The sequence below is a fragment of the Misgurnus anguillicaudatus genome, chromosome 2 (genome assembly GCF_027580225.2).
Source record: "Misgurnus anguillicaudatus chromosome 2, ASM2758022v2, whole genome shotgun sequence".
Taxonomy (NCBI): Eukaryota; Metazoa; Chordata; class Actinopteri; order Cypriniformes; family Cobitidae; genus Misgurnus; species Misgurnus anguillicaudatus.
The window spans coordinates 29,502,566-29,514,694 of record NC_073338.2 but is presented as its reverse complement, the minus strand read 5'-3'; the positions used below and the strand labels follow the sequence as shown (position 1 = coordinate 29,514,694).

The 12,129-nt window shown below is 38.8% G+C and overlaps 1 protein-coding gene across 3 annotated transcripts in view; it reads right to left on the bottom strand.

Moving 5' to 3' along the window:
• dpydb (dihydropyrimidine dehydrogenase b) overlaps positions 1-12,129 on the bottom strand; it is a 161,140-nt gene that overhangs the window by 45,506 nt on the left and 103,505 nt on the right. For all 3 annotated transcript variants that reach the window (XM_073876477.1, XM_073876465.1, XM_073876471.1), the window contains one exon: positions 6,494-6,577. In XM_073876477.1, coding sequence (XP_073732578.1) covers positions 6,494-6,577 — 84 coding nt within the window. The remainder of the gene's footprint in view (positions 1-6,493; positions 6,578-12,129) is intronic.

Below are 12,129 nucleotides of genomic sequence, written 5' to 3'. Positions count from 1 at the left end.
TCGCGGCTGTAGACGGTCATGTTGTCTCTTGCCTGATAAATGTAAAAATTAATTCATACTGACTCACAAGGCACACCTGACTGTAAGACGCAGCACCAGCCAAGTTATGAAATAAAAACGCGGCTTATAGACAGAAAAATACGGTATATCTTAGCAGAAAGTTAAAATGTTGCATTTACTTCACACAAGCGCAGCCATGTGCCCTGTTGCTATGTGAACGTTATGTAGTGACGTAATTACGCGACATGAACATCATCAAAAAGCAGCAAACCCCAACCACATTATTTGCGAGTTCCCGCAGTTTTTGCAAGTTCCCGCAATTTTTGCAAGTTCCCGCAATTTTTGCAAGTTCGCGCAATTTCATCGCATAAAATTGCATAAATGTCCGGCATATTCCATTGCATTTTTAAAGAAAAATGTGCTGCAAGATCAAGGACCTTTGCCCGCAACAATCCCAAAAAAATCCCTTTCATTTTTCTGGAAGGACTGGTTATCATAGAGGAACTATTTTAAGTGCTATATAGCACCTATGTAGTACCTGTGTAGCACGTGTGTAGAACCATATTGTGCAATATAGAACCATATCTGGTGCTATAGTGGTGCTATATTACCCCCGGATGGTTCTTCATAGGTGCTTTATAGGTGCTATATAGAACAAAAAATTGTTCCCCTATGATTACGAGCTTTTAGTGCCATTTAGCACTATTTTTTAGAGTTTAAATCAGTCCAAACTCGTGTCGATTTATTAAAAAAATGTACTTTTGCACAGCCCTAGTCTGAACAGCAGAACTTTAATGCAGATGTTACATGCTGATCCGGTGGCCGCTGACACATTGTGACAAACAAACAATGCTTTACTACGGAGGTCTATGGATCTGAGCGAGCTTGCTCTCTTTTTGTGCTGAAGAACATGAGGGGATGATATGTGGTGCATTGGAGGAAAATAGCCACCAGTATGGGCCGTGGGAGGGATGTGGGCAGCGAGCATTTATAACGAGGCTGGCAAACAAGACATAAACACATACACTAAATCTTGTCAGAGGGTAGCAACCAGAATGTTCTATGGTCTACAGAGAGAAGCAAGAAAAACCCAAAAGATGAGGGAAAAAGTGCATGAGAGAAAACAGAGGCTAAAGAGAGAGAGAGAAAATTGGAGTTGAGGTGGAGATAGGGTGATCGGGGAGAGCTGCACCAGGGACCCGAGCGCTCCGAGGAACGAAATGCTTGAGTGGGGAGAAAAAACAGCACCTTCAGGCTTGCAGAGAAGATTGAGAGCACATTAAGATTTCCAGGAGCATAATGGAGGCTGGCCACCAGATGTCTGCAGGTTGAAATGTATGTGAGTCCATCTGTGAGTGTAGGTCACCGGTGGCAGGGCTAAAACATAGTGGCTAACAGCGGGTAGCGTGGTCAGGGGAAGGTAGAAAAGCATTAGCGGAGCACTAGGGCCAGAGGCAGGTGCCTGGCCCTGAAACAGATGCTGCTTGTAAGAACTTAATGTCCTCACAGAGGGGAGCTCAGCGGCGCTGGGAAGGCCTATGACAGCTTATTAAAGGCCTCCGGCTGACAAGTGTTTGTAAGCTTGGGTTTCTAGGCTCGGAGCTCAGGGCTTGTGCTTTGCTGGTGGTTAGAACGGAGGACGAGAGACTCCTTAAGCTTAATGTGTCTGAAATCCTTCCCCGTCTATATCTGGGAAGAACAGGTTCCGTTGAGGCTTGCGACACTTATGAGATACATCAATCTCATGGAGAGGGCATTGAAACCAAGCCAGGGATCAGTCGCTACTATACTGTCCCAGACAGACGCTAAAACACTGGCACACCCACACGGTACGACTAAAGGTACGACATATCAATGAATATGTCACAAATCCAAGTGCAGAACTGTATGAAGCTCTTATTGATCTCAAACAGAGTACAGAAAGTAGAAAATGGTTTAAATTGTTTTTTCCATGACACGATACCTTGTCCACCACAGACAATTTTACACTTAAGAAGGTTACATAAACATACATCATGCTGGGAAGAAAACCACTCTGCAGATCTGTAGAAAGCTGTATGATTGGTTTCAGCACCATGGACAGCTCCTGTAGCTGTACTATTGAATATCGGAGCTAAAGCGATTTAAATCTGTAAATAAATTATTAACAGACTGTGAACAAAATTTGCACTGTTAACTAAAAGATGTCAGTGTATGTTAGTAAAAAAAACTAAAACTATAAATTTGAAATTAATTATTATTAAAAACTTCTCTGATTTGATTTAATCTCCCCTGCCTGGTTTTCGATGAATATACTTAAAAAAATATCTAAACATAAAACAAAACACCACCACAATCAGATGCTATCAGTGAAACGTTGTGAAACAACAAGAAACTGGAGTCTTGATACAAATGGTCTCTCAACAAAATTCTTACATATTTTAAAGATTGTATTATTTCGTGACATTCACGAACCTTGGCAAATCCAAAGACTAACCGTTCTTCTGTATTGGCCATCTGAGACTGATGCTAGACCTGAGCAGATCCAGTTCATACTACTGAATCATAAATGCCTCGGAGTGATGGTACTACAAATTTACTGCTAAATGTAGCAGCTGTTGTGCATCTATAAAACACTGTACTGTCCACAAGTATTACAGTGTGCTGTCTTATGACTGCAACAAGTAAAGCATTAAATCAAAATAATGTATTGTGTGTGTTAATAAAGGAATCTCTAACAATTTGAGGTGCTATAATAAATTATACCCATGTACTGAAATTGAAAAAAAAAAAAGGTATTTATTTACTATAGACGGTTTCTGGAGTAACACCATAAACAAACAGCTTTCATGGAACACATTTCCGGTAAACTTATTAAATTATAACAGTCCTTTTAGAGTAGTTTATTAAACTGATTAAACTAAAGACTCTTTGGAGATATAAATGATGAAATACTACTCTATAGGTACTCCAGATTAACATCAGAAATGCAGAAACAGCGGGTGTTATGTGAGCTTTAAGTCAGCTGCCAAATCTTTCGGACGCAGACGTTATCTGGTGCACTGTAGGAGTACTCGCGGCTGGGAGATTTAAACATTCCTTCAGATCAACGCTGTTTTGAAGCAAATATTTTATCATATTAGATCAGTAATTCTTAAAGTGTGGTCCGCCAAACCCCCCCCAGTGGTCTGCCAAAAGATGACCTAAACTAGGCAAGTGTTTACTAGTCACTTATTTAAGTAGATTTTTAATGCACTTGCAAAACTGTGATATCAGTTCTTGCCATTTTGTTTTAATAACATAAAAATGGATCGGTGGCTAAACCAAAGAGGAGTCAAAAGAAGGATCAAGCGTCAACTGAAAGCGGCTAAAATCCATAGATCTATTAGTTTTGTAATGTACTAGTTTTTGCTTCATGTGTAAAATCCCTGTAATTTCATTGATTTTGGACATTAAGGGGAACATTTTTTTTAGCATTTTATTGTTACCATAGTTACAACCATAGACTTCATATACCCACCACCTAAGTTTTAAACTAATGGCTGTTTGGAATGACATTAAGTGGGACCCGTTGCTGTTACAGTATGTTTAATTGGACTTTTTTTCACATGTGCAGTTTGTAAGCTGGGGCTCATTTCACATTTACTTTTTCGAATGAAATAAAATTCATATAATAATTTCTGAACATAGTTTTTGACTTGGAACAGTTGCATATTAAACTTAAATTTAGCTTATCCTTCCTATTTTGTTGTTTTTTGGGGACATGTTAGAGTGGGATTCTGTTAGGTGGTCCTCAGAAAAAAATTGGAAGATAAAGTGGTCCTTGGGCTGAAAAAGTTTGAGAAACACTGTATTAGATGTATTGCCTCACTTACACCAAATCTTCCTATAAATATACTAATAGTCTAATCAACATTTGGTGCAGTCAGTCATAGTGCCGAATGTAATGTACTGCACATGTGCTTACTGAGAAAAGGTTTGTCACAGGTCCTGGCAGATAGATACAACTTTCTAAAAGCTCACTGTGAGAATGACTGAAAAAGTCAGGAATCGATAAACAGAATCGAAATGCGCGCGCTATATCGATTCCCCGGTTGTTTTTTGGAACCGGTTTTAACATGGATAGGTAACAATATCCAACTCTAGCTACAACACAAATCAATATTTTAGATGCCAAAATATGAGAAAATTCTAGCTAACCCAGAACCTTACCATGACCACATGTAACCTTTTCTAAAATTTTCTCTCACTGCGAAAAACTGTTTAACATTAGCATATTTACAACTTTGCGAGTTGATTTCTGTCTTTGTAAAATGCAAATTGCTGTCCCCCCGACAGCGCTGCGTCCAGATAGGGCCGCATTAGCCTTGTGTGCGGTACGCTCCAGGGTTCAGAGAGAGGGACATGCTCTCTGATTAAATACCCAACAGTATGTGGCTGCAATCATACATTTATGTACCGCTGCACAATTTCCTACTTATTCTCATACAATCAACGAGACCACCCCCTGTTCCCCACTGTATAAGGGGGGAGAGATAGAGAAAAACATACAGATGAGGTGCGGATCAAAACTGAGAAACAGGCAAGAATAAATAGTAAGAAAAGACAGAAAGAGAGCCAACTATAGAGAGAGAGAGCGTGCTGCAAACAGTGTGATTAAATGATACTGCCTTGCGTTAGTTCACACCGAGGTTAGCCGCCGGGAAGCGGTAGGCTGTGATTAGCTTCATATGTGTGTTTATGTGTATGTGTGTAAGGCATGGAGATGGAAGCACAGGGCTCGTTTATGGCCCCGGTAGAAGCACAATGGTTTGCATCCAGTTTAAAGCGAACAGGTCCTGCTCCCCACACAAGTTGAAAGGACATGAAGGGGATCACACGCTTGCCATTAGATGCCTCCTGTGCATTTTTTTTTTTTTGCATTATAATATCTTGTGAGGCTGATAGGTTGGAAAAAACACTAAAAAAACAAGCTTTGAGCAGTTTAGACCAGCCTGGGGGTGGAGGTCTGGCTCTAATGTGAACCAAAGTGGCCCTTATCTGGGTGACTTGTGTTTGAATCCATGCTATTTCCTGTCACCCCTATTCTGTCTTCTCTATAAAAGGTGGAGAAAAGGACAAATTTTTCGATCTGTTACTGGAACTAGCTTGAAAGTGGATAGTGACCATAGCTGTCAAGGAGCAAAAACACGCCATTATAGCGGCATTCAACATTTGCCAAAGTACGTACAAATAGTTTTTCCAAAGGCAAACTTTCTAAAGTCAAACTACCTTTACAATATCAAAATAGACGAATAAGCAAGTTGGTATTTTTTGCAAACCTTGCATTGAAAATCCTGCTTGATAGCCATTCAATTTCATGGTATGGAAGTTCATAACAGGACAGACATTCAGTTGTAAATAACTCATTTCTGTTTCACAGACGCAATACTAGCTTTAAAAGACACAAAGGTGTGTAAATGATCAATAGATAAACAGAAGACTCATTTTTGGGTAGACCAACAATGCACCATGGAACCCCTTTAATTGCTTTAAAGGATTAGTCAATTTTCTTTAAAAAAAAAAAATGCAGATAATTTACTCACCACCATGTCATCCAAAATGTTGATGTCTTTCTTTGTTCAGTCGAGAAGAAATAATGTTTTCTGAGGAAAACATTCCAGGATTTTTCGTATTTTAATGGACTTTAATGGACCCCAACACGTATCAGTTTTAATGCAGTTTAAAATTGCAGTTTCAAAAGACTCTAAACGATCCCAAACGAGGCATAAGGGTCTTATCTAGCGAAACGATTGTCATTTTTGGCAAGAAAAATATGCACTTTTAAACCACAACTTCTCGTCTATCTCCGGTCATGTGACGCGCCACCGCGACCTCACGCAAATCGTCATCCCGTCAGGAGGTCATGGATGACGTATGTGAAACTACGCCCCAGTGTTTACAAGTGTGGAGAAAGAGGACCGTTCCGACATTGTTATATGTCCAATGATACTAATTAATGTCTTTGAGTCAGTTTATTGTTTAAAATGGTCCGCAAATGTGCGTTTAATATATGTAACACGTGACCTTTCTACTGCATTACGCAATTGCGTGGGGTCGCGCTGGCGTGTCACAGGACTGGAGATAGACGAGAAGTTGTGGTTTGAAAGTGCTTATTTTTTATTTTCTTTGTCAAAAATGACAATCGTTTCGCTAGATAAGACCCTTATGCCTCATTTGGGATCGTTTTAGAGTCCTTTGAAACTCAGTTGAAACTGCAATTTTAAACTGCATTAAAACTGTTAAGTGTTGGGGTCCATTAAAGTCCACTGAAATTAGAAAAATCCTGGACTGTTTTCCTCAAAAAAACGTTTTTTCTCGACTGAACAAAGAAAGACATCAACATTTTGGATGACATGGTCATAAATAATTTGGATTTTTTTTGAAGAAAAGAAACTAATCCTTTAAACTGTTGTTACTCTTAATGTTAAGATCTTATATTAGTCTGGTAAAATATGTATGAAGTGTGTCATACCTGTCCACATGCCAGTCCCATACCTCTCTCTCCCATACCATGAGGACAAGACAAGTTCAGTTCAAGAGCGTCAGCTTTGGATTCCTGTTGAGTCAAAACAAATGAGAAAACCACCATTATATTGGCCTCTTGTGCAAAGACTCAATTTGCAAAAACAAGGTTGCATTTACACCCCAACAAAACAAAACAGAAATATGACACAATTACATGCAAAAGACACTTCGACTTCAGAAACAGGTCACAAATGACACATTTTAAACAGTAGGAGACCTAAAGCAACAGCGCAGAAGAGAAAAAAAGAAACAACCCAAAGGATTTTTCCAGCATTCAAAAAGAATAAAATGGTGTTCTTAAAATAGACCCAGAAGAACTCTTTGACATGTCAAAGCTGCCAGAGTTTTTCTTATAAAAAAAGAGAAGCTGAAAAAAAGGCAGCACAGGTGGATAGGGAGTGGGCGGGCGGGCGAGCCAGGGTGCACAAAGTGGGAAAGCATTCAACAGGCAATTACGCTCTGGCGGCCGTTCTGAACCTCGCTGAAATGGGAAGAGCCAGAACGATTTCTGCGCTACACACCCTACAAACCTGCTGCTTCAGACACACAGCCATGGCGTCCCTAAAGCCTGACAGCCATTAGAGAGGAGAGAAAAAGAAAGAGAGAGAGAGAGAGATGTGGCTGGGTTTGAGAGACACAAAATGACAGACGAGGCAGACACAATTGTGCAAATCTTCTCCAAGGTGTGCTGGTAATGTCTAAGGTGCATAGTATATTATATGGCCGAACGAATGAGGACATCGGCTTTGCGAACATTTCTTTCCAAATAATGAGGAATGATATGAAGTTGGTCTCTAGTGCAATAACAGACTTCACTCTTCCGGGCACCGGCGCATTGTTATGGGTGTTTGTTTCCATCCGGCTGATGTAAGGCAATTAGGCAAAGCTCACAGTTGGAGTGCTAATTCATCTCATCTAATTCATATTTGATGAGGTTGAGGTTAGTGATAGGCTAATATTATCAGATAATATTTGACTATTTTGAAATGATCTACATCAGCCCACAAACATGCCTGTATCAGTCATGCCAATTTAAATTGTGTGGCTTTTTTAAAATGTATATTAACTTATTCACAAATCAAATGCAGATAAACTATCCAAGATGGAGAGCTTAAGCACAGCACCTGACTTGAGGTTTTAATTCTCCCCACAGGACCACTTAATTGATTAATATATACCAAACATTAATGTAAGTAAATCTGGGGTAGTGTTGCATAACAAAAGAACTGTCACAGGAGTGAATTTAACAGCTGTTTTTATACACATACTTTGCAATGGACAGGAATCTATACTTTGGTTTAAAACCCAAATCCTCCTTATATAATTTCCTAATGATAACTATTTACTCAAGAGATTAAGGGCTGGATTTCTTAACAGATTGCACTGCAAAAAAACATCTTTTGGTGACAGGTAATGAAAAAATGAATTTTTAGGAGTTTCGTTTTCATGTGCAAACTTTATTAGAAGAGAATATTTAAATGAATCACGCAACATTATTTATCAATTTATTTTACTGGTATTTGCGGCAATTTATCTAACACCGAAAAAGCATGTCTTAAAGGAAAACACCACTGTTTTTCAATATTTTACTATGTTCTTCCCTCAGTTTAGAAGAATTAATACATACCGATCTTTTTTCAATGAGCGCATTTAATCTTTGTACAACACGTTGTGACTGTGTTAGCATTTAGCCTAGCCCTATTAATTCCTTAGGATCCAAACAGAGATGAGTTTGGAAGCCATCAAGCACTTCCGTGTTTTCCCTATTTAAAGACGTAAAGACTTACTATTTAAAGTAAGTATGGTGGCACAAAATAAAACGTGTCGAATTTTTAAGTTCATAAAAAATAAGAACTACATTGTGTGGCGGAAGAGCACTTGGTTTGCAACCCTTGAACCTCGGTGCGCAGTAACATCATCACTCCTGACACCTTTCACTCAAACTTCTGTCAATATTACTGCGCCCAAAGTTGAAGTGCTGGAAACTAAGTGTTCTTGTGCCATACAATATAGTTCTCCTTTTTTATCTGCTTAAAAATCGCCAAGTTTTATTTTGTGCCACCATACTTACTCGTGTAACTACTCATGTCACAATCTTTAAACAGGGAAAACATGGAAGTGTTTGGTGGCTTCTAAATTCACCCATGTTTGGATCCTAAGGAATGAATGGGGCTATAAATGCAAACACATTCATTACGTGCTGTACAAAAATTAAGTGCGTGCATTGAAAAAAGTTAGGTATGTATTAATTTGTCTAAGTTGAGGTAAGAACACAGCAAAACATTGAAAACGGTGGTGTTTTCCTTTAAACTATTTTGGGATCCTCTTGATTTCCACTCCCATGTGTGCATTTTTTAAATTGTGTAGTTTTGATTTTACAATTACAATTTTTCAATGTATGTCTATTTATACGCTATGGCTAACTAAAAACTAGTCTCGCATAGCCAGATCTTCAGACTTGTGAAGGCCTGGACTCCAAAGCAGCTTTCGTTGCCAATGAAAGAGTCTGATTGACATATAAAGGCCAATTCACACTGATCCAAGAAACGCCACTGTCGGAGTCTGTTGGGTCAGTGTGAAACCCCTGTTGGCAGATGTTGGATCAAAGTAAATAGACTTTAGAATGTTGGGGTTGTTGGAGTTGGTTGTTGTTGGACCAGTGTGAATTGGCCTTTAAACAAATAAAAACAGTTCATTTTGTTAAAGGAACAGTGTGTAAGAAATGTATATAAATTAATCATAAAATGGCCCTGATATGTCACTAGACATTAAGAAATCATTTTCATTTCAAATACTTCTATCACTGACAACACTGGCCAGGATATTGTCATTTAAAAAGTGGAGTTGGAGCCCTCAACTGATGTTTATGTTTTCATTTTGTGTATTGGCCACCAGTTGTGTGATTGCAGTACCAGTTTTAGCCACAAGTTTTGTGATTGCAATACCAGTTTTGGCCACAATCCTACATACTGTTCCTTTAAGTTTAGGGTTGTTAACATGTTAAATTGATGCCCCAGTAGAACTTCAACCCATCAGATGATGACTCCAAAACTCACTCTGTGGGCATGATGATGTCGGCTCAAAAAAATACGTTGACACAAAATATGCACGTCGATTCGTCAGACCCAAAATGGCAGCGCCGAAGAGTAGCAGCAATGCAATTGGCTCCACACCGGTTTCACACCGCAAGCGTGAGCAGTGCGTAAGCAGTGCGTGTTTTTTAGCGCCCATGATAATAGAGCATGCACACTGCCGTTCTATTTTGCTGCGCTGTTCATGCTTTATTAAAGTGACAGTGCTTTGTTTATGGTTTAAATGCTCGTGGATTGACGCGAAAATGTGTAAGTTTACCATAAAATCATGAATGTGATGCCAAGTGCGTTTTAAACAGTCATGAAATATATAAAAACACACTGTTCCCAGAAGACTGCGCTGTCATTCACCCTCTGCTCAGCACTAAATTAATCCTCATCTATCTTAATAATCTTTAGAGAAATAGATACATCTATAAATCTAGAATGCATTACTTTGCACTCGTTTAGTATTTTTTATTTTTGAATTTATGTTTTTTTCATTCAGATATGCAAGTCAACATGTATAAATTGCTATTAATCAATTAATAGGGAGATAATCAAGAACCGAATCGAACTGGAAAAATGAATCGCTAGATTAATCAATGCATCGAAAAAATAATCACTAGATTAATCGTTTAAAAATAATCGTTTATCCCACCCCCAAGGTTGAGACTACAGATCCATAGTCTTCCTCTATCAAATTTTACCAGCTGGGAATATGCATTCATGGAAGGTTGTGAATGTTGGTAGTCTTCGCTGTCAGATTCGGATTCTCCTGTCAAAATAAGATCCGTTTGTCAGACTGCCAGATGGTGAAGAGTGATTAGTCAAAGAGCACATTTCCACTGCTCCCGAGTCCACGGTTACGTTTCATGAAGTGATTTTTGATTTATATGCAGTTGCATGGCCACGGAAACCAAAATTTAGAAAGCAACTGATAGTACTGATTTCTGTTTTCAAACTCAACAGGGAGCAAAACAAAGATTAGATTTATGCAAAATGCATCTTAGCATCAGTGTTTGCAGTCTTGTTCTTCGTGCACTGTAAAAACAGTACCGGTAGGTTGAATTGACTTGCAAAACCAAGTTGTTTTAACTTTATGCTGCATTGTTTTTTACAGTGGGTTGATCTGATGTTGCTCTGGTTACACACCAGAATCTATGACGAAACCAAAGCAATTGTATTTTCTTGAACGCTAACAATAGCCAGATGAAAAACAAGAGCATTACCTGCGTGTTATGAAAAATGGCCTTTGGTAACCCCATACTTCAGCAAAACTTCAAAGCCGATGACCTCTTACCCAGAAATAATAAAAAAGTACATCACATCAAAGCCCTCCACTCAAACCGAAAACAAAAGCCAACTGTTTCACTTGTCCAGACAGCACAAACAGTCTCTTGCATGCGTAGTTGGTTTCCATTTGTAAACCCAGATGAGTTGCATGATTTTGATCTTCAACATTACAGCAAGTTCAGCATTTACGCACAGACCTGCAGGTTTTAAACAATGTCTTACCTGTGGGCTCTGGTAAATGATGTTTGTATGTGTATATGAGACAGTCAGTGGAAGATGTCTGGATACGCTCCATTAAACAGCCAGGGGTCTCAGCACAAACACTGATCAGAACTGACGCGAGAACTTTAACAACAACTAACCGCCCCGGCGTGATCAAAGCCCTGCTGCCCGGCCACATCCAACTCACAGTTGCATCAAGGCACCTTTGATGGACATTTCTGCTGGGCCCTCTTTTTACTTAATGAATTAATGATAGATGTTAAGAAATGTCCCTTCGCTCAGCTATACAAAATGTAAGGCTTAGTTACCATAGAAAAGTGGTTCTTATGCCTTTGAGAATGATTCATAAAAGCAGTATCAAACAGTCAAGGTTTGGCTGGCTAGCATGTGCCAATTAGGCCCTTCTGCTAGATGTTGTAACTGGATTTGGTTGCAAAAATAATATTTCCATTAATGGTCATTCAAAGGCTGCATCACTTTCTGATGTTTTTGGCTTATTTAAAATAACAAATATTTGAATACATTCCAGTAGATGTTTAATATAAGGGGTCTCAAATAAACATAATGGGGTTTTGTTATTATTCTGTACTTCTGAAGTCTTGGTTGTGTCAGCCAATCAGAATTGTGATTTTGACTTTTCCTGCAGTGATGTAATTTGTCATGCGTTATCTATGGTTCAAGTGATTCAATAAAAAACAGTGTCAGCTTACATTTACATTACATTGACATTTAGGTATTTAGCAGATGCTTCTTTTCAAAGCGACAAAAGTGAGGAAAACAGCAAAGCGATTTGTCATACACTGTCAGAAAGGAGGTTCAAAAGCTGTCACTGGGACGGCACCCTTTGAAAAAGTCCTAGTGGGTTATTCTCGCGAAATTATATGTATGAGGTGTTATGAAACATTTTGATAAAAAAGGTCAAGTAAGAGTATCAAAATAAGAAGCATACAGTTACAAACATCTCTTCATGTACTATTTTGCACATGATTTCAAA